The sequence below is a fragment of the Gobius niger genome, assembly GCF_951799975.1.
Source record: "Gobius niger genome assembly, chromosome: 21".
Lineage (NCBI taxonomy): Eukaryota > Metazoa > Chordata > Actinopteri > Gobiiformes > Gobiidae > Gobius > Gobius niger.
This window is the reverse complement of record NC_136872.1, coordinates 28,240,794-28,264,433: the sequence shown is the minus strand read 5'-3', so window position 1 is coordinate 28,264,433 and position 23,640 is coordinate 28,240,794. Positions and strand designations below refer to the sequence as shown.

Here is a 23,640-nt window from a genome sequence, read left to right as displayed (position 1 = left end):
GAAGCCCCTCAAACATGTGGAACAAAAAGTGAATAAAGAGACTTCGTATCGTCAGTGACTCTGACCATATGTACATTATACATGTATATTATACATGTATATTATGTATAATGTATACATATATGTATAATATACATTTATACATGTATATTCTATAGTTCAGTGGTTCTCAACCTATAGGGGTCGCCAGATCATTTAGATAAAATATACATATTACCATTAGCGTATAATCTAATGTTTTAGTGTAGCATGTGTTGCTATTGTACCAGAGTGACATCATTTGTTCGTCGTTTCATTCATTTTATTTCAGCCCTTTGTTTTTTTTCTTTGTTTTTTAAGTATGTAAGCTACTTTCTCATGGTGTGACCCAGGTGGGGGGTCACGAACCCCTTTACCTGTTATAATGGGGGTCACGAACCCCTTAACCTGTTATAATGGGGGTCGCGGCTCCAAAAGGTGGAGAACCACTGCTATAGTTTATGGTTTAACACACGAAAGGAAACATTGTTTTCGTTGGGAACATTTTTCCTTCTCGTTGTTTGACTCGATGAACTTTGACCCAAACAGATTTGAAGCAGAGAAAAGATCAGACTTTATTGATGTCACACTTTTACTTTCATCTTAAACACTCGGGCTGGAAATGTGAGAAAATAAATAAAAACAAAAGTATAAACAGTAAATAAATAAACAGACGAAAACTAAAGATTATTGTGTGTATTCCTGCACAGTTGTTATCGCACATGTGACTTTACAGTCTTAAGTCTGAGCAGTGGGGATGAAGGAGCTGCTCCTTCTGCCACTGAGAGAGCTGCTCAGCTCCTCTACAGGCCCGTGCAGTGGGTGGGAGGTACAGAGCTGACCCTCTGTCCTCCAGGGGGCAGCTGACCTCTGTTCTCCAGGGGGCAGCCCAGGACGCAGCTGACCCTCTGTCCTCCAGGACAGACCTGACCCTCTGTCCCAAATTTAGAATTTCAAAATAAAGGCGCAAAAAGGTTTTACTTTTTAAACTGTACGAAGAATTTAGCTTTTTCTGAACAGGAAATGTCTCCTGTTCTGAACACTTTCCTTTGGTACAACGACAGCGCCCCCTGTGGGAGATATATGTAAAACATTTAGTTTGACCAAAATTTAAAAAATATAGTGTACCGCAGTATAACTGCAGTATAACTATATTTATACTTCAGTTTCAGTTCAGTTTATTCGGTCAAAATTATGACAAAAGATTTACATTCAGTTAAGTATACTTCTTCATAACATAACATATTTATACTTCAGTATAAACATAGTGTACTGCAGTACACTATAGTTATACTGCAGTACACTATAGTTATACTGCAGTACACTATAGTTATACTGCAGTACACTATAGTTATACTGCAGTACACTATAGTTATACTGCAGTATAACTATAGTGTACTGCAGTACACTATAGTTATACTGCAGTACACTATAGTTATACTGCAGTATAACTATAGTGTACTGCAGTACACTATAGTTATACTGCAGTACACTATAGTTATACTGCAGTATAACTATAGTGTACTGCAGTATATTCAGGAGGGGAACCTACAATAATAATAACAAGCTCTACTCATGAATAAATCGATCACCATAGTAAATATTCCAGCTGAGCCAGATGTTTCTTCCCTTTATGACTGGTGTACACGGAGTCTCCAGCAGAGGGCGGTGTTGGCGTCTCTGTTCCTGACCCGGAAGTAGCGCTGTGTTTTGAAGCGGATTTAGCGGGAGTCTCATCAGGAGCTAAACCGGGACTAAACCGGGACTAAACCGGGACTAAAAGGCTCTGAAGCGGGTCTGTCCGGGGCTCGGGAGCCGCGCGGCGCTGATGGCCGAGCGGAGGCGGTTCCTGGAGCGGGTGAAAGGCTCCAGTGACGCGGTAAAAGCACCCACACCGGCGCCATTTTGAGTCCAGCCGAACTCCGCTTAGAAAAGACACCTCTTTGAAAGTTCACGTGATGAAGTTAGTGTTCCCGCGTGCGCAGGTGAACGCGGAGACAGACGCAGACACGGGGACATGTGCGGAAACATACGGCTCCGGTCCGGTTCGAATCACATGTTAAATAAATGAGAAACGTCACCTTAATCAGAGCATAGCTGCGTTAAACATGATGGCGTTGTGCAGCTTCAACACTAAAATGAGCTTGTTATGTTTTATTTTGAAGGCCTGACTCTCCTCTGTCATAAATATAAAGTAATATAACTTTTAAATATGTCAACCCTTTATTCACTCTTTTATAAAACAGACTCAGACTCGTCTCTTTAATGAACTAAAGGTTCTGAGTTTCTCCGTCTGTGACTTTGTATCTGTGTAAAGTCAGAGGCCAGAGAACGGACTAAACATGGTGCTGTTGCAGGAGGCTCTGTGGCTGCAGCAGCTGTTCGACTTCGTCAGAGAACACCTGGGCCCCGCCCCCTCAGAGGACGGCCCCGCCCCCTCAGGTAGAGCACTTCCTTATTGGACAGGAAGTGACATAGATGAGGGTGAACGATTTTAAGCCGTTGCCGTGCCGACCGTGACCTTTATCGACGTCACTTCCTGTCAGCTGGTTTTCTTCATTAACCTCTCAACCCCCGCCTGAACCAAACACATTCACTCCAGTTCGGCTTTACCCAAATCTACGAGCGAAACAGAGGCAAAAGAGCGACAAAAACACGAGTAACAAACATCATCCAAAAGCCACGAAAGAGAAACACATGTGATGGAAGAGTCTTAGCTTTCAAATGAGGCATGACTCTCTGGCCGGCAGTCTTTTAGATTTGGGTAAAGCTGGGTGAAAGCGGTGTCAGCGTAAGGCGGGGGCAGTGATGGCTCATAGGCGCCCTCTGGTGGTGATAAAGCAGTGCAGCAGTGAGCCTGAAACAAGCAAACTCCTGAGCTCATTGATTCTGTTTCACAAATATGAACCGGGTCGTCAGGACTGAGAGAGGGTTCAGAAAGAGGAAACTGCTCTGGAGAATGAGAACAGAAACAAAGGAGTGATTAAAGGAACAGGCCGGTGTTTTCCATACACAGCGCAGACGGCGTTAGCATTTAGCCTCTCCCTCTCTCCTCTATAGCTCCAAAACAGGTCAAGAACATAATAATACCAGGAGTAGTTTGAAATCCGCGCAGTAATCTTCACTTTACTGTGCGGATGCCAAACTACAAAAAAAATTGACAAAAAATGACAAAAAATTGACAGAAAATGACAAAAAATGACAAAAAAATGACCAAAAATTGACAAAAAATGACAAAAAAATGACAAAAAAATGACCAAAAAAAATGACAAAAAATTGACAAAAAATGACAAAAAATTGACAAAAAATGACAAAAAAAAAAGACAAAAAAACGACTAAAAATTGACAAAAAAAAGACAAAAAAATGACCAAAAAATTGACAAAAATTGACAAAAAAAAGACAAAAAAATGACAAAAAAATGACTAAAAATTGACAAAAAAATGACAAAAAAAGACAAAAAAAAGACAAAAAAAAGACAAAAAATTGACAAAAAATGACCAAAAAAAATGACAAAAAAATGACAAAAAAAAGACAAAAAATTGACAAAAAATGACAAAAAAAATTACAAAAAAAATGAAAAAAAATTTACAAAAAATGACAAAAAACACAAGTCCATTACTCCTGGTATTATTACGCCTTACAATATAGTTCCCCCTTTTATCCGCTTAGAAAATCCACATGTTTAATTGTGTGTAATTATACTTTGTAGTGGAACACTTCACGTAACCATATTTAAATAGGGAAAACGCTTCTATCTTGACCTGTTTTGGAGCTATAGAGGAGAGAGGGAGAGGCTAAATGCTAACGCCGTCTGCGCTGTGTTTACGTGACTGAAGATCAGACAGGTCCTAAAGAACTCGTCACAGCTCAGGTAAGAACATATCTCAGTGTGGGAAAACGCTGGCCTGTTCCTTTAAAGAGACGTATCAGTGACACAAACGTCTAAACAAGATAAAGGACAGAGTCTGACAGGAATATCGGTGGATAAACAAGTCAAAGGACGAAACATTCCAGACTCGAACTCCTGACCCTCTGACTCTGAAGCTGCACCCACAGTGATGTGTACGGGCTCATCTCTGCTTCTGCACTTCAGCACAGACGTGACAGAGAATTAAAGACGCTCTTGTGCCAAACACGTTAGAATCATTTGTTTTCAGGGCAGAAATGTGTAAAGTGGAGACACAGCTCGGTATCGGAGCCTCGCCTCGTTTAGTCCGTCACTGGGCTGGAGTTTATCAGAGATAATCATGTGTTTGTCCTCAGTGTCGGAGCTCAGTCTGGACCTGGTGAGAATCCTGCAGGAGAACTCCGCCTCCCGCTCCCTCCCCGTGTCCTACAGGTGAGCGTGGGGCTGCTCCATTAAAAAGTCTTTATTTTATTTATATATTTATTAATAAACAAAAACAGTCATAAAAGTACAAATGATTTAAAGTTTGCCTCGATTAAGGAGAGGTCTCTGTTTCACACCTGCTGGCCCTTGTTTTCATGTCAGACAAAAGCATGAGCCACGGCACGTGAAATGTGAAGGGAAAATAATCCCAGCGCCGTGAAATAATGCAAGTCTGTTTGCCAGCAAAAAAAATAAATAAAAATAGATTATGCTAATTGTGTAATCGTTTAGTGTAGAAATCGTAATTGAATTTCGATTAATTGCACAGCCTTAGGTGAGCTCGTCCTACAGGTTTATTAGATGATCTTTTTTGATTCAGGCTGTATCCGAATGTCCGCACTATTCCCTATATAGTGACTATATAGTGACTATATAGGGGTCACATGTTGTAGGCGTGTCCGAATGTCCAGAGAGAAAAAAGTCGTGCACTCGAAATTTCCCACAATGCATCTGGAAAAGCAGTGAGCATCGATGGTCACTAAACGGGTCAATATTTCCCACAATGCACTGGGAGAGTGGGAGAAGAGCCTGACAGAGACAGGTCTGTGAACTAAACACGACTGAAGTAAATCAGCTGTTTCAGTCGAGTGTTTGTGTTTCTCATGAAAAAACGACCTAAATATAATCGGTTACGGTGAAAAGATGCTAACGCTAGCTGCTAACCTTTAGCTCGAGCTGTTAAATGACTGAGAGCTTCATGCTAACGTTAGCTGCTAACCTTTAGCTGGAGCTGTTAAATGACTGATAGCTTCATGCTAACGTTAGCTGCTAACCTTTAGCTGGAGCTGTTAAATGACCGATAGCTTCATGCTAACGTTAGCTGCTAACCTTTAGCTTGAGCTGTTAAATGACCGACAGCTTCATGCTAACGTTAGCTGCTAGCCTTTAGCTGGAGCTGTTAAATGACCGACAGCTTCATGCTAACGTTAGCTGCTAACCTTTAGCTTGTGCTGTTAAATGACCGACAGCTTCATGCTAACGTTAGCTGCTAACCTTTAGCTGGAGCTGTTAAATGACCGACAGCTTCATGCTAACGTTAGCTGCTAACCTTTAGCTTGTGCTGTTAAATGACCGACAGCTTCATGCTAACGTTAGCTGCTAACCTTTAGCTGGAGCTGTTAAATGACCGACAGCTTCATGCTAACGTTAGCTGCTAACCTTTAGCTGGAGCTGTTAAATGACCGACAGCTTCATGCTAACGTTAGCTGCTAACCTTTAGCTGGAGCTGTTAAATGACCGACAGCTTCATGCTAACGTTAGCTGCTAACCTTTAGCTTGTGCTGTTAAATGACCGACAGCTTCATGCTAACGTTAGCTGCTAACCTTTAGCTGGAGCTGTTAAATGACCGACAGCTTCATGCTAACGTTAGCTGCTAACCTTTAGCTGGAGCTGTTAAATGACCGACAGCTTCATGCTAACGTTAGCTGCTAACCTTTAGCTGGAGCTGTTAAATGACCGACAGCTTCATGCTAACGTTAGCTGCTAACCTTTAGCTTGTGCTGTTAAATGACCGACAGCTTCATGCTAACGTTAGCTGCTAACCTTTAGCTGGAGCTGTTAAATGACCGACAGCTTCCCCTCGAATAATCCAAGCCATTCACGTAAAATCCATGTGAAGTAAAAGTGTATCTGTCTCGTATTTATCCATAAATATTCCACTGTCTCTGAGTCTGGTTTTTATCACAGAAATACTTTATTCCCGGAGTTTATTGAACTTTTAGCAGATGTAGTCACTCAATCTGCTGGTGTTCGGACACCGGGCTCTGAACGACTTTGTCTCTGAGCTCACGCTGGGGGGACTTTTTTTTGTTTTTGTTTTTGCTTTTTTTGTGATGATAGTAACGCCTGTAAAAGCCAAAACGTCGTTCTGTTTCATAAAATAAACGTTTGTAACAATAAATAAATTCAGATAAATAAAAAAAAAAAACACATCTGCAGCCGCAGCGCGTGACGTCACGCAGCGCGGAGAAAGTCGTGTCTTGTGTCCGAATCGCCGACAGAATCGGTGACTATATAGTCGACTATATAGTGTGGCCTGTGTAGTGAATGAGGGGTTAGGGGATAGTGTGGACATTCAGATACAGCCTCAGTCTCGTCTCTGTTGTTTTTATTTGTTGTTTATTTCCTTGTTTTCGTTCCAGTCTCGTCTCCGTGGCGACGCTGTTGTCGCTGCAGCGCGTTCCGTGCGTCAGTCGTCTGTCCTGGTCGACGGAGCAGCATCGCGCCGCGGTCCGGGAGGCGGAGCAGATCCCGGGACTCCGCCCACTGCCTCGGGTGAAGCTGCTGCTGATTGGACGTCTGTGCAGGGGGCGGGACCTGAAGCTGACGGACGCGAGCGGCGAGCTGAGCTGTCAGGTAGTAATGTGTTTGTTTGTTTGTTTGTGTAGATTGTGTCTGTGTGTGTGTGTGTTGTGGGGTCTGTGTGTGTGTGTTGTGGGGTCTGCAGATGGTGTCACTCTCTCTCTCTCAGTCTCAGGTCTCTCTTTGGTCCGCGAGTCCGGATCAGGTCGTGTTTCTGCCGCACTGGAACTACATCCCCCACAATGCACCGGGGCGCGGGCGGCTGGAGCTGGTGGCTCCGCCCCTGCCGCTCTGCCCCGCCCCTCGGCAGCGGGAGGGGGCGGGGCTCGGGCCGGCTCTCAGCGTCCACCAGGCGGCGACGTTCCTCCTGCAGCATCGGAGCAGGTGAGACTGAAACAGCAGTGAGCGCCCCCTACTGGTCGACCGCAGATTTTTGTCAATATCTCCCACCCCTACTGATGATACAACTACTTAAAACACCTCCGATTTGAGTTATTTTCATACTTTGTTACTTTCTTTACTGTTTTTTTTAAATGTTTTTGTCAACATTTCTTTGTCGCTCTTTTGTTGCGTTTTTGTCATGTTTTTGACACTCTTGTCACTTTACTGTTGCTCTTTTGGCAGTTTTTTTGTGGCTTTTTTTGTCACCTTTTCATTGCGTTTTTGTCACTGTGTTTTGATGCTTTTCTGAAGAAGCTTTTAGATTTGGGTAAAGCCAAACTGGAGAAAATGTGCTCGGTTCAGGCAGGTTAACCTCTGAACTCCCGCCTGAACCGAGAGGATCTTTTTCCTCACGTCAGCAGATTTTTTTTTCAGCATTTTTTTGTTGGGTATTCAACTCATTTTTGTAACTTTTTTGTCATTTTTCCATAAATTTTTCGTCAATTTTTTAATCATTTTTTTTGTCATTTTTTGTCAATTTTTTTTTTTTTGGTCAAATTTTAATCACATTTTTGTAATTTTTTTGTCACATTTTTGTCATTTTTTGGTCAAATTTTTTTAATCAAATTTTTGTCATTTTTTGTCATATTTTCGTCCATTTTTCCGTCAATTTTTTTTAATCATTTTTTTGTCATTTTTTGTCAATTTTTTTTGTTTTTTTTGGTCACATTTTTATCAAATTTTTGTCATTTTTTGGGTCCCAGTTTGTCACATTGTCATTTTTTGTCATTTTTTTTAAATCAAATTTTTATCATTTTTTTGTCACATTTTTGTCATTTTTTCGTCAATGTTTTCTCACTTTTTTGTCACATTTCCATCATTGTTTTCGTCTCAGTTTTGTTGCTATTTTCACAGCTTTTTTCCAGAAGCTTTTGGATTGGGGTAAAGCCAAACTGGAGAAAATGTGCTCGGTTCAGGTGGGAGTTAAGGGGTTAAGAGGTTAAACCTGGCTCTGTACTTGATTATTTAGCATAAAACGCGTCCTCTTTAAAAAAAATATGTAAACGTAAAATGACTGAAAACTTGCGATACGTTTCTCTCACATATTTATATCAGTGATGTTCAGCAAAAGTTTCGAATCAAACAAAAAAAATGTCTAAATGTATTTATTTTCCTCATTTCCTTCTATTGTCTAAATGTGATTGGTCAATACAAACGTCGATCAAACGCCCTGAGCTCGTGAAGCGGGTCGCGCGCCTCCCGCCTCTAGTGTCCGCGTGAGCCGCAGCCGGTCACGGAAACTTTGAACCTGAAGCTGGAAACCGGAGAAAACCCGCAAACTTTGGACTAAAATGAGCTTTTCTAAACCGAGACCAACCCCGGAGTCCGAGGAGAGGAGGACCCGGGCCGTGTGCGCGGGATTCACCGGGAACAAAACCCCTTCGGTGAGTGAGAACCGTTAGGCTAACAGAGGAGCTAACAGCGGAGCTAACTAGCCGCTAACATGCTAAAGTGTTGTAGATGGGGTCTCCTCCGCTTTGTGCCGGATTTGTGAGTCATTTCGGGCTCTAAACTAAATATATACGAGCATTTGAAGCAAAGTACTTTGTTTAACTAGTACATCTGCGCGGACTGTGTTCATCGTGGGAATATTCTGTGAAAAAGCTGCTGAATTTGAGGCTTTTACTGGATTCAGCTGTTCGCGCGCCGAGTCTCGCGCTGACCGTTAAGGCCAGATAATGAAGGATATATAAGTAAATGAAATGTGAAGAAGTCACTTTGAAACATTGGCTGATCAGTGATGTTCAGCAAAAGTTTCGAATCAAACAAAAAAAATGTCTAAATGTATTTATTTTCCTCATTTCCTTCTATTGTCTAAATGTGATTGGTCAATACAAACGTCGATCACACGCACTGAGCTCGTGAAGCGGGTCGCGCGCCTCCCGCCTCTAGTGTCCGCGTGAGCCGCAGCCGGTCACGGAAACTTTGAACCTGAAGCTGGAAACCGGAGAAAACCCGCAAACTTTGGACTAAAATGAGCTTTTCTAAACCGAGACCAACCCCGGAGTCCGAGGAGAGGAGGACCCGGGCCGTGTGCGCGGGATTCACCGGGAACAAAACCCCTTCGGTGAGTGAGAACCGTTAGGCTAACAGAGGAGCTAACAGCGGAGCTAACTAGCCGCTAACATGCTAAAGTGTTGTAGATGGGGTCTCCTCCGCTTTGTGCGGGATTTGAGAGTCATTTCGGGCTCTAAACTAAATATATACGAGCATTTGAAGCGAAGTACTTGGTTTTATTAGTATATCTGCGCGGACTGTGTTCATCGTGGGAATATTCTGTGAAAAAGCTGCTGAATTTGAGGCTTTTACTGGATTCAGCTGTTCGCGCGCTCAGCCTCGCACCGAGTCTCGCGCTGACCGTTAAGGCCAGATAATGAAGGATGTATAAGTAAATGAAATGTGAAGAAGTCACTTTGAAACATTGGCTGAACATCACTGATAAAAATATGAGGGGAAATGTAATAAATAATCATCAGTATTGGTCATGAATCTATTGAGGCAGGGTTAAAGACAGCTCATATTCAGAGAGATTTTGGATGTAGTTTAGTTTTTGAATTAAGGCGGCTGCAGTGTGCAGGTGAATAGGGGAAAAAAATGTAGAGATTTTTTACTGTTTGTGGAAAAAATTGTCATCTGCCAAGACTTGGAGATTTTAAAATGCCGTCGGATGGTTCCCGCCTGTTTTGCAGTCACATGTGTTTGATACAGACAATATCTAACTGGTAAAGGTTAGGGCTAGGGATGGGCGGATCGATACCAAAGTATCGATATATTGATACCAAACGGCTATTTTTTAAGCATCAATATTGGGCAAAAAGTATTGATACTAATTTGCATATGTAAAAAGGAGGAGGGGCAGCAATGATCAACACAAAAGGATGATTTATTTCTTTGTTCTGACCCAAAACAGTCACAACAGCAAAGGATTGAACTGGCCTGGCATATCATTCTGGTTTAGGTTCTGTTTGTCATTTAAGTATTAATTTAACATTTTGTTTATGTATTTAATTTCACATTAGTATTGTTTAATTAACCAGTTAAAGTAATATCATTTTAACTGACCAGTTAATTATGTATAATAACCAGTTTTAGAGATGTATGTTGATTGAAATACATTCACACATATGAAATGACCAGTATCGGTATCGGTATCGGTATAGACAAAAATGACCCCAAAAGTATCGGTATCGTATTGATTCCAAAAAATGTGGTATCGCCCATCCCTAGTTTGGGCCAGGAGCTGGAAAATACTTTTAAGTGTAGAAAACGTATTAGGAAAACATCGATTAATCTATCGATTATTTTTACGATTAATCAAGTTATCGATTGGCTGTGAATGTTGTAGGAAAATTGAATTTTTCTATTTTTTTTAATCACAAATAGCTTAAGTGGCGCTGCTTGAGGATGTGTTGATGGAGTGAACTAAAGGGACATGTTTGTTGGAGGCTCTATTCATGAAATTTACAATGAACAAAATGTACACAGACCCGAACTATATAAACAAAGTAGGATTTCATCAAAAATACTACATTTTATGTCATTTCTGCTCCATTTTAATCTGTGTGAACCAGAAAACAATTAATCGATTATTAAAATAGTTGTCGACTATTTCAATAATCGTTTAGTCGTCGATTAATCGATTAGTTCAGCCCTAGTTAAGGTCAGATAAATGGTTTGGAAAAGGTTAGAGTTAGATTTATTTAGCGAGTAAATAACAACTTGACATTTTTGATCACGTTTGTCTAATAATCATAACGTCTGCAGTAGTCTGTATAATGTTGCCTTTTCTTCTCAGGGGGCGTGGCTCAGCTGGGAGTGGCCTCAGAGGTGGGCGTGTCTCCGTGAAGGGCGTGGTGTCTGCGGTCTGCCCCCTGCTGGACATCGGTGGGACCACATTCTTCATCTTGTCCCTGAGGCAGAGCAGCAGCGAGGTCCACGTGGTCATAAAGGTCTGTGCTGTGTGTCTATGAAACATGTTTTATGTATTTAAAGGTGGTGCAAAATGGCCCTTTCAGATCTTTTTGCCATGTTCCAAAGTCGTTCTGATCATTTCCTCACCTCGCTCGCTCAGGATAAGCTTCATACTCTCATCGCAGAGGAAAAACACTCACCACAGCTCTAACCGTATTTTATGGACTATAAGTTGCACTTTTTTCATAGTTTGGCTGGGCGTGCGACTTGTATATCAAAATACAACATTTCAGGTTTGTTATTTTCACACCGACAGCCACTAGATGGCGCTTTAGGCTCGTGTACCAGTACCTGCTACTCCTGTAAGGTTGTACAATGACAAATAAAGCACTTACTTACTGTACCACTGACAACCGGAAACTAATGAGGGACTGGTGACAAGCGGAGGTTACTCTTCAATCTATAAGCTCCTTGGCCACAGCTGGAGGAACGAGTTCACAACCTGCTGCCGGGAGAGGCTGGTCTAAGGTGCAGTTACTCCTCCAGGCCCAGGTTGTTGCCAAGGCTAATGTGCCTTATACTCCGGAGCCACTTATATATGCTATTTTCTGCATTTTTTGGCTGGTGCGACTTATAGTACGGAAAATACTGTAATTTAAAACGGCTACACAGCGAAGAGGAGCCGAATTAGGAAGTGAAACTATGGGATTCAGATCAATACAGCATTTTCTAACCAACAAGTGTGAACTAAAGATGTTTGACACTATAATACTGCTCAAAACAGAAAAACCCATTTACATTCATTGGTTTTCTTTAGATTTGTCTTTAAAGGGACTATAAGGAGTTTAAAAATGTTAAAATTAAGTATTTTCCTCCACCTACATGTTCCAGCCATGTCCTAATGTGTAGAATGAGTTCAGACCTGTTCACCACAACTGCCTCTAAAATCCTGTACGGTCACTCAAAAATGTATCACTTCGGCCCGAATTGCCGTCATGCACGAGCTTAATATAGAAGGTGCAGTTACATATATGGCCAGAGGTGGCAGTAGTGAGTATAAAATGGCGAACTTGCTTCCAGCCCCTTTTAAATTTTGAATTTCATTTATTTCAAATTGAAGAAATGAGTGAAGTTTCATTAGTTCAGTCCTCGGGTGTTCAGCTTGATGACAAACTGCTTTGGTTTATTCAGGAGAATCAGAAGTGATGTTCAGAGCTGACTCCGCTCATGTGTTTTACCTGTCCGCCTGTGGTCGGTTGGATTATTGTTTTTTTAATTGTTTTTATTTATTGCATTGTCCAAGTCACATTTTTATGATCAATTTGCAGTAAGTGTTTATGTCTGTCTGTGTCTGACATGTTTTCAGCTGCATCTACACTCTGTGCCCAGAACAAACGTACCCATGAGGGACAATGAAGTTCAGTTCAATTCTAATTATATTACACTCGTCTATACAAGGGCATGAGCAGACGAGTCGACTTCCGCGTAAGAGTCGACCTCATTTTTACAGAGTCGACTAGTCCTGTGTTTATCTCTCCCTCTGCCTAATTTCAGCATTAATGTCAAGGCGGAACCCCTTTTCTGTGTTTCGGTGGGACAATTAACAGCGTTACACCATAGCAGACCAGTGGCTAGTTGTTTTTACCGGTTAGCGTTCACTTTTTAGTGTTTATAAAGAGTTTCACCCACGTAATCACCTGCATCACGGCCCGACACCGTGCAGGATTTAAACTTTTCTCTCTCACGGACTTATTCACGTGGAGTCAACTACGAGCAAACACTCTCGTTTACTTCAGACCTTGGATTTACAAGGAGGATGATCCTACAGTACGAAGGAGTACAGATGAGGCCAGGAGGGGAGAGGACGAGAGGAGGAGAGGAGGAGGAGAGGAGGGGAGAGAGGAGGAGAGAGAAGGGGAGAGGACGTGGATCTGTTTGTTTGTGGAGGCGTAGGTAAACACTGAGTGTTGCTTAAAAATTAAGTTAAAACCTAGGGAATGATAATAAGCCACTATATTGTATATCAGGGGTCACCAACGTGGTGCCCGCGGGCCCCCAGGGGCCCTTTGGGGCATGTCCAGTAGCCCTTTGGACTTTTTCTAAAGTGTAAAACACTTCATTTTCTTGAATCTAATTCTTAAATTACAGTTATTTCGGTTCTTGTGACTCGGTATGAGTTAAAAATAAAGCTATTTTAATATAATATGGGGTCAATATCCTAAAGTGAACAGTGAATGTTTAAGTCTTTAGGATTTGTTTTTAACTGGTCGCCCTCGAACAACTTAATGCTGTTAAAGTCGCCCTCAGCTGAAATAAGGCTGGTGACCCTGTTGTATATTAACTCAGAAAATACAACATATTGTACTTGTTAATTAGGCGTCATTCCTCCGTTGTTAATATGATGATGTCATCACACAACTAGTCGACTTTCTTGACTATAAAGTCGACTTCTAAAAATCAGTGGTTCAGGCCCTAGTATATACTAATATACCCATACCTTTCCTACTGTAATATTGTCTGTTACTGCCAGAGAATTCTATGTTTATAGTAACAAATATCCAAGTACGTTTAAGTATAAGTTTTGTCATTGATCATAAAGCAGGAGCATCAAGTTGTAATAAATGTGCAAAACATCGTTTATAAGCAGTTAATGACTCTTTTCTACGGGAAAGTAAGACAACAGCTCTCTCTCCTCCAGGACGTATGCAGATGATGTCACTCTCTCCTCCAGGACGTATGCAGATGATGTCACTCTCTCTCTCCAGGACGTATGCAGATGATGTCACTCTCTCTCTCCAGGACGTATGCAGATGATGTCACTCTCTCTCTCTCTCTCCAGGACGGCAGCTGCAGACTGTGGTGGAGCAGGGTCGTGCACGTGGGCATGAGCGTGCACGTGACCGAGCTGCGGGCGTGCACGTTACGGAGCTGGAGCGGGAACAGCGTCCTGAGCGCCACCGACCAATCAGAGCTCACCGTCGTTCAGACTGTCCTATCAGAGCCCGGTGCCGCTAACACCGACCAATCAGAGCCTGTCGTTCAGACTGTCCCATCAGAGCCCGATCACACCGACCAATCAGAGCCTGTCGTTCAGACTGTCCCATCAGAGCCCGATCACACCGGCCAATCAAAGCCTGGCGTTCAGCAGACTGACCAATCACAGCTCCACTTCGAAGAGGCAGAGACCATGGACCAATCAGAGGCCGAGGCCATGGGCGAGGACCAATCAGAGCTGAGGGGCACCTCTGTCATCAGTTACCAGGTAAAGTTCTCTCTGAATGACCTGTTAAAGTAGAGCTGGTGCTGATGCCAGTAAAGACGGGAGAAATATACACAAAGCAAACATTATGGAAAAGTATAGAACACATGAACAAAGGAATTATGAAAAGACCAAATATATAAGATAGTGGAAACATGGCACAATATCTGTATATCAGTGTTAATCTCATTCATGAAAATAGTTAAGTATTATTGTAGTCAAAGTAATACACTCTGACCAAAACAAGTCCCCCAGATCTAACTGAGCTCTGAGGTTAGAGCCTCCTATTCAGCAACACTCTGACCTTAAGAATGAGCTCAGCTGAATGACCTGGTTATTCCATCCATGGATTTATTCTTCCCTGATGGCACGGGCATAATCCAAAATTACAAGCCCAAAACTCAGAGCTCCGGAGCTTGTATCTCTCTTCCTGAAGCAGATGCTTTGAAACACTGCGTCGGAGCCTCTTTCAGTAACTCCTGGTCACGTGACTGTCTCATAACCTGCTTCATTCTGTGAGGAATCGTGTCTCAAAGCGGCTCATCAGAGCGTCTCACTGAGCTGCCTTTAGCGGCCAGGAGCTAAACAAGTTTATATAGTGATGTAAGTCATCAGTCATAGATAAATGAATGTGCTGTATTTCACCCATTTCCCATTTAACCGCGTTCAGGTGGCGAAAGTGACTGTGAGCCAGAATACATTTTGTATTTTCTCATTCTTTACAAAGTCCTGCTTTTGAACAGATTCTAAAGCAGACGTGGAGCTGATCAGGCGAGGGAAACGTGAGGAGCGCCATCTACAGCAAATAGTGCCAAAATTAGCTCTGACTGAAGTAAAAAGATCGTATTGGTGTCCTGCCTTTGAGCAGCAGTCGCAGGTGACTGAGGCCCCGCCCACTGGAGCTCCGCCCACTGGAGCTCCGCCCACTGGAGCTCCGCCCACTGGAGCTCCGCCCACTGGAGCTCCGCCCACTGGAGCTCCGCCCACTGGAGCTCCGCCCACTGGAGCTCCGCCCACAGACCCACGTTACAAAGACAATGACTTATTTATTGGCCTATGATTGATGTGATCATTCAAACCTCAATATCAGGCATATAAGAAAACCTCCACACGTCTGTTTGAAACTTCTCTTCCACATGATTGTGTTGGAGCCTCAGTTGTGTTTATGAGAAGTCACGATAATAAAGTTTGTCCACAAGAGGTCAGTGTTCAAAAAGAATGAAATGGCCCAGACTTCGAAGCCTACGACACTTTTTTGTTAGGAAAGCCTCAAAGTGTTGCAAGCCTTCACTCGCCCGTTAGGGTTGTGCCGATGTACGATGTCATCGTCCATCGTGATGGATGAGCAACATCACGATGGAGAGCAACCATCGTGATGCCACGCCCCCTCCTGTCAGAAACACGCACTGGTCTTCTGTGGGCCTTGTAAACCTTCAAACCTTTGCCGGGATTGCACTGTAAATTAAATCACAAATATAACTAATATACACGCTAGTGTCAGTACCTGCCAGAAGCCATGATGTGTTAGCCGTAATATCAAAGTAAAGACGCTGCGCTGCTCTATTTGACGCGCGGGGCTCTCTCTCTCTCTCTAATAAGCTTCACTTTAACACCGCGTGGTCTCGCTTTGCTTCGTACGAAAACTAAACTAGCTAGCTGAGCGCGCATGGATTTCACAAAGGACATAGAGAGGAGAGAAAGAGGCGGTGCAGGAGGTACGAGGTTACGACCAATTAGGGTGAACGTCGCCCAATCTTATCGCCCGTCACTAAAAATGGCCAGGTCCAGGTTTCATGGGGCTTGCCTTGTGAAAGAGTGGATCAGGGAGCGTGAGATAGATTGGCCTTTGAGGGTCTGAGATGTGCTGGAGAAGGCTTTACCCAGTGGTCACTCTCTCCCATCATTGAAACAAGATTTAACTCTGGATCTTTGGACAGAAGTTTATTGAAACAAAGCCACAGAGAAATAACAAACTAATAAGTTAAAGACAAACAACCAGAGATTATAGATGTTACTTTATTTAGGTGGAGTCAATGGCCGTTGGCTGCTCTACTTTGTGACGACCACACTACATTACTACATTGCTGTAGTACCTCCATATAGCCGCTAGTCACCCATTAGAAAGCATTGCACTTTAGACATGTTTAAAGCGTCCTCCTATGATAACACTGGGTTAGTTACAATTAAAGAAACCAGGCCGGTTTTATCTCTACTCATGAGGGCTTTGATTGACAGGCCGTTAGCATTAGAGCTAATGGTGTGACTACGACTGAACTACGCGAGTCTACAGTGAAGATCCCGCCCTTATGCCCTTTTTAGAAACATGCTCCGTCAGAGTAGGGGAAGAGGAGTCTGTAAATCCACCATGATTTCCCCCTCGCAGCAGGTGACTGAGGCCCCGCCCACGATGGCAAACAGGGAGGAGGAGGAGTCTATTCTTTTGAACGGTCTATGGGTGGAAAACATTTTTGCCAATAAATCAATTGAAACTAAAAGGCATTGTTTGACTAAAACAAGAACCGCATGCAAAGCTAGTTGGAGCTATTTCTCAGAAACTATGATAGAAATATCTAAAGTCGCCTAATGAAATAAAATCAGCCTCTGTGTTAGTTTATGATAAAGAATAACTGACATGTGTAAAACACAAGTTAATAATCAGACATTTTATGTGAGTTTACATTAATTAAACAACCTGTCCTGAGGATAATGTCGAAAATCCACTGTTAAATGTTTTTCCATTCGTTTATTAATAGATGATAACTGATCATTGATTTGTTTTGTGATTTTGACTTTGATCTCACACTGGAGAAAAGTGGAACATTCACTTTTTCACTCACAGCAGCCACTTTTAATAAAGTCTATTGGTATCGGTTAATATGGGACATCGGCCGATACTCAAGCCCCAGTATCAGTGTTTGAAGCAAAAAAGCTGTATCGGTGCATCTCTTTTCTAAATGTATGAAGGTCTTAAATACTGTAAATACGTGGATTCTAAAGCTGAGACGCACAGGGCACATGTCTAACCACTCTGCCACTGCTCCAGGGGGCGGTGACGCAGGTCCTGAGCCGAGGGGCGGGGCTCTACGTGATTGACAGGAAGGTGGGGCTGTGTCTGGCCAATCAGCCGCCGCCGAGCAGAGACCTCAGACCTGGAGACGTGGTTCAGGTGAGTGAAGACATTTACTCCAGAGTTACACAACTCAGTAGTGACTAAAGTAATTACTCATGTAAAAGTAAAAAAGAACTTGGAGAAAGAGTTACTCGAGTACTGTGAGTGAAAAAGTCTGATTTGTTTCACACAACTCATGGCATCATTGAAAACAAAACATCTTGTGGAAATCGTGATATTTACAAGGAATATTGCTATAAAATGGCAGATAATACAGAGAAACTAAATACTGAAGAATAAGGTGCACAAGATGAACATCTACTTTATAGATCAAAATGAAACACATTTACTCACAGTGGAAGAACAATTATTTTGACTCGAGTAAGTAACAGAATTCATAAACTTTACTCAAGTAGAAGTAAAAAGTACTGTTTGATAAAGCTACTCTAAGAAGTACAATTTCTTCAAACAGTTACTGAAGTACATGTACTTGAGTAAAGTAACCCAGTACTTCCTGCCTCTGGGTCAGTGGATCTGAACCTGATTTGAAAAGCTTGGAATGAGTAGAATCAAAAAAGGAAAGTCTTTGTCACTTTTTGGTTTGGATTTTACGTTTGTGGCTGATCCGGTCGACCTGGAGGCCGATAATGTGATCATAATATCAGATCAATGTAATAATATTACATTAACCAAAAATTCTCCGTCATTCACGGAATATTTTTTACTTTGACGGAAAATTTCAAAGGCCGTCCGTCTCTCTCCAGTTGTATCACTGCCTCGCTCGCTAACTTTCCTAACAACAACACGGGGAAGAAAACCACGATGCAAACGTGGTTAAATAATATCCTTCCCATGTGAAGCCGCTCTTCTCACGTAAGTCTCAGGACGAGCTCATCTATGTCTCTCTCTCTCTCTTTCCCCCCCATGTGGTAACGGCCCGTAGTGCAGTGATGAACTGGTAAACATTGTCCCGTTCACCCACCGTCTCTTACATTCCGTTAAAATTGAAAAAATCCAAATAATAAGCTCCGCTTTACATTTGTATGAGCGTAATCTGAGCCCTGATGTTGATGAGCAGGAGACTCTGAAAGTCGTCTCCTCTCAGACTTTTACGCACGAGTTTATGCACATTTCTGCTGCAAAATGTACCAAGACTGTTCAGATCAGGTTCAGTTTAGCTCCATTTATCCTGCAATCTCACATTTTTACTAACAGAAATAACATGCAGCCTATATATATATATATAAACATTTATTTAAAACGCTTATGAGAGATTAATTCATGAAGGATAAAAATTGCTCATGACGCATTTTTTTCAACCCTGTCCTTTAAAATGAAGGAGAGAAATTATCCCGAGCGAAACCACTGAATACAACAGAAGTACAACAGATTAAAGCTCCAGGACCAGACGCCTGGAGAGTCTGTGACCCGCATGGCCTAAAGAACTTCACTTTCTTCTCTCATCCTTGTCGTCCTTTCTTTGGAGGAGACTTTTTGTCTCAGACCTGTTCCACTGAGCCGTGATGCTGGATTGTACTGTAGGTTTAACATCTCATTACGAGCTGTTGAGAAGCAGAAATCAGAAGTTATTCATCACAATTTGCTATATTATTCACACAAGAAATAATATGGCAAGACAATGAATTGTATGTAAAGAATAAAGTCTAATAAGGGAGATGGACTGACCACTTGATGAGGATGTAACATAATAAATAACATGGTTAAAGGGACTATACGGAGTTTCAAAATGTTAAAATTAAGTATTTTCCTCCTTCCAACAATGTCCTAATGTGTAGAATGGGCTCAGACCTGTTCACCACAACTGCCTCTAAAATCCTGCACTGTCACTCAAAACGGTGTTACTTCGGGTCTGAATTGCCGTCGTGCACAAGCTTAATATAGAAGCTGCAGTTACACGTATGACCTGAGGTGGCAGTAGTGAGCATAAAATGGCTAACTTGCATCTATCCCCTTTAACCTAAATTCGGACCTTTTAAATGTAGAATGGATTTAAACATAGCTTACTCTTTAAAATAAACTCCCAACATCCTCAGTGTTTTTATTCAGCCAAAAGAGACACAAATAGAAAATGAACTTCTGTGTGCCCCGCTCCAGGTTCAGAACAGTCTCATAAAGTCAGTACTCACTTAAGTGTCTCCAGTCGACACTGAGGGCTCTGTTTAAGGACGAGGAGCTCCTTCACGTCTGACTCTCTCAGTCTGTTATATCTCAGCTCCAGGTGAGTGAGATGTGAGGGGTTGGACTTCAGAGCTGAGGCCAGAGAGGAACAGCTGATCTCTGACAAACCACAGCTCCTCAATCTGAATGAAGAAAAAATTAAGTGATTAAAGTCTTGGGAAAACTGATGAAGCACTCAATTTAGACATTTAGAATCAGGCCCTGTAAACAATCCAAACTGAATGGTAAATACAGTAGCCTATGTTCACAATTATTAGCTTCCATGCTTCCAATGGTGACAGTATTCATTTCAAAAATAAAGTAGCAGCAGAGTTTATATACATTTTATAGGTTGTAAAGAACTGAAAGTGGTAATTTGTTTAATTTGTAGCATCAGGAGGTCATATCTACTGAAATCAAAAGCTATTTCAATCAACAACATCTTAACAGGTGAGTGCTCGTGCTTCACAGCTAGAAGGTCTGGGTTCGATTCCCACCTGGACGGGGCCTTTCTGTGTGGAGTTTCCTCTACCACTAAAAAGATGTACAATAGGCCGGGATGAATGAGAGTGTGTTTGAGAGTGCGCATGGGGGACGACGGATGCAAATTACCCCAAGGCTACAATCCGGTGTGGCTTGTTCATTAACTTGCACTGTCACGACCAATTTTTTTTTTTAACTTTTCACAAAGAAAGCAAAACCCAGAATGTTTTGCTCATAGTTTGTGTTAAAACTTGAGACCTGGCACGGACACAGTGAACTGACCTGAGAGTCTGCAGGCGACAGTCTGATCTTTGCAGAAACTCACACAGATGAGACACTCCTGCGTCAGACAGGTCTTTGTTATAACTCAGCTCCAGCTCAGTGAGATGTGAGGGGTTGGACTTCAGAGCTGAGGCCAGAGAGGAACAGCTGATCTCTGACAAACCACAGTTCCTCAATCTGAATAAAGAATAAATGAAGTGATTAAAGTCCTGAGATAATACAGTTAAAACAATCACAAAGACAGACATCTTGAATAATAATTTATATGAATCCAAACTGAACTTAAAAAATACAGAACTTTTTACAAACATGTGAAGTATAATAGCGGGTGTACACTGTGCGATTTTGTCGTGTTGTTTGATCACTAGTCATGAGAAAATTGTAGGTTTTAGGTCGTACAATGAGACTGGGACCAAAATAGAACCGTCGTATGACCAAAGACAAGCTACGAATGACATCAGCCAGTGTCTGATATTTTGGAACACTAGTCGTAGAGTGAGCCTCCTCTCGCTGCAGAGAGGATCACTGTCAGTGTCCCGTACACATCAGCACATGCCGCACCGCAGCAAGAGGCAAAGCAACCGAGACTGGGCATGAGCGAGTCTGACTGCGCACTGTACACGACATTCTCTGGACTTTTCTGCGGAAAATAAGCACTGCATGTTGTGCCCACCTGAGCTAAACACACGCCTTCTGAACCCTGAAAATGTTACGACATTTTCAGGGTTCGTAGCTAAAAAGCGTTCGTTTTTAGCTACGAACGATTGTCTCTTTGAACAATGTGAGTGGAGTGGAGACGAGACCAGACAACAAATTCGCACAGTGTACACCAGCCACTCTTCTTTTTTAGAACTTCCTTAAATGTAATTTGAACAATGCACAAATCTTAATGTAGCGAAAGCATAAGGAAATGAAAATGTCTCATTCATCTTCAAAATGTCTGTGGATGAGACTTCTAGAATTCTAGGGTTTCATTCTTCTGAAAATTTAATTCATTTTTGTCATGAACAAAAACAAATGACAAACTCTTTTGTTCATAGTTTGTCATAGTTTAAAACTTGAGCCCTGGCACAGAGACAGTGAACTGACCTGAGAGTCTGCAGGCTAGAGTCTGGGGTCTGCAGAAAATCACACAGATGAGACACTCCTGAGTCAGACAGGGCTAGGTTATTCCTCAGGTCCAGCTCAGTGAGATGTGAGGGGTTGGACTTCAGAGCTGAGGCCAGAGAGGAACCGCTGATCTCTGACAAACCACAGAGCTCCAGTCTTAATAAAGAACAAATGAAGTGATTTAGTCCAGAGTAAAGTCAGAGGTTTTTGTAACTAAAAAAAAGAACAGTTTTCAGCCTGGATTTGAACATTGTCAGAGTTGAGGCCTGTCTCACATTCTCATGAAGATTGTTCCAGATTTTAGCTGCATGAAACTGAAACGCAGCCTCACCGTGTTTAGTCCTGACTCTGGGACCACCAGGAGGCCCCTCCCTGAGTTTCTCAGGGCCCGAGATGGTTCATACGGCTGTAACATGTCAGAGATGGACTTTGGTGCTAAACCATGAAAAGACTTGTAACAAGCAGAGCTGTTTTAAAGTCTATTCTCTGAGTGACAGGAAGCCAGTGCAGAGACCGGAGCACTGGACTAATATGGTCGTGTTTCCTGGTTCTTGTCAGGACTGGAGCAGCAGCGTTCTGGATGTTCTGTAGCTCTGACAGCTCGTTTAGAGAGGCCAGTGAGCAGCCGGTACAGTATCTAACCTGCTGAGACAAATGCAGGGATAAGTCTCTCTAAGTCTGGTTTTGACACTATTCCTCTGATCTTAATGTTTTTCAGATGCTAAAAAGCTGCTGATTTTTTTGCTTTGATGTGGTTGTTTAAGTTCAGGTCTGAGTCCATGATCACTCCTAGATTTCTAACCTGATTTTTTGGTTTAGAGAGACTAGTTTTTCAGACATGATCTCCTACACTTTACTTCACTCTCAGAGAACGGTTACGTCCCATCACTCAGTTTCAGTGATTAAAGGATGAGGAGAGTGGAGGATGGATGAGCGAGAGCCGTCACAGACCTGCACTGACCTGAGAGAGGAGAGCTGACAGTGAGGACTCTTCAGACCAACACTGACCTGAGAGAGGAGAGCTGACAGTGAGGACTCTTCAGACCTGCACTGACCTGAGAGAGGAGAGCTGACAGTGAGGACTCTTCAGACCTGCACTGACCTGAGAGAGGAGAGCTGACAGTGAGGACTCTTCAGACCTGCACTGACCTGAGAGAGGAGAGCTGACAGTGAGGACTCTTCAGACCAACACTGACCTGAGAGAGGAGAGCTGACAGTGAGGACTCTTCAGACCTGACACTGACCTGAGAGAGGAGAGCTGACAGTGAGGACTCTTCAGACCTGACACTGACCTGAGAGAGGAGAGCTGACAGTGAGGACTCTTCAGACCTGCACTGACCTGAGAGAGGAGAGCTGACAGTGAGGACTCTTCAGACCAGCACTGACCTGAGAGAGGAGAGCTGACAGTGAGGACTCTTCAGACCAACACTGACCTGAGAGAGGAGAGCTGACAGTGAGGACTCTTCAGACCTGCACTGACCTGAGAGAGGAGAGCTGACAGTGAGGACTCTTCAGACCTGCACTGACCTGAGAGAGGAGAGCTGACAGTGAGGACTCTTCAGACCAGCACTGACCTGAGAGAGGAGAGCTGACAGTGAGGACTCTTCAGACCTGCACTGACCTGAGAGAGGAGAGCTGACAGTGAGGACTCTTCAGACCTGCACTGACCTGAGAGAGGAGAGCTGACAGTGAGGACTCTTCAGACCTGACACTGACCTGAGAGAGGAGAGCTGACAGTGAGGACTCTTCAGACCTGCACTGACCTGAGAGAGGAGAGCTGACAGTGAGGACTCTTCAGACCTGACACTGACCTGAGAGAGGAGAGCTGACAGTGAGGACTCTTCAGACCTGACACTGACCTGAGAGAGGAGAGCTGACAGTGAGGACTCTTCAGACCTGCACTGACCTGAGAGAGGAGAGCTGACAGTGAGGACTCTTCAGACCTGCACTGACCTGAGAGAGGAGAGCTGACAGTGAGGACTCTTCAGACCTGACACTGACCTGAGAGAGGAGAGCTGACAGTGAGGACTCTTCAGACCTGCACTGACCTGAGAGAGGAGAGCTGACAGTGAGGACTCTTCAGACCTGACACTGACCTGAGAGAGGAGAGCTGACAGTGAGGACTCTTCAGACCTGACACTGACCTGAGAGAGGA

General features: G+C 43.0%; 1 protein-coding gene across 2 annotated transcripts in view; it reads left to right on the top strand.

Annotated features, from left to right (window-relative positions):
* The first annotated feature begins 1,725 nt into the window (after nt 1–1,725).
* The window catches only part of ctc1 (CTS telomere maintenance complex component 1), a 49,166-nt gene continuing 27,251 nt past the window's right edge, over nt 1,726–23,640 (top strand). For both annotated transcript variants that reach the window (XM_079579791.1, XM_079579790.1), the window contains exons 1-9: nt 1,726–1,897; nt 2,376–2,460; nt 4,283–4,358; nt 6,552–6,765; nt 6,881–7,095; nt 10,949–11,102; nt 13,904–14,069; nt 14,172–14,326; nt 17,367–17,489. In XM_079579791.1, the coding sequence (XP_079435917.1) occupies nt 1,847–1,897; nt 2,376–2,460; nt 4,283–4,358; nt 6,552–6,765; nt 6,881–7,095; nt 10,949–11,102; nt 13,904–14,069; nt 14,172–14,326; nt 17,367–17,489 (1,239 nt within the window). In that variant the 5' untranslated portion in view covers nt 1,726–1,846. The remainder of the gene's footprint in view (nt 1,898–2,375; nt 2,461–4,282; nt 4,359–6,551; nt 6,766–6,880; nt 7,096–10,948; nt 11,103–13,903; nt 14,070–14,171; nt 14,327–17,366; nt 17,490–23,640) is intronic.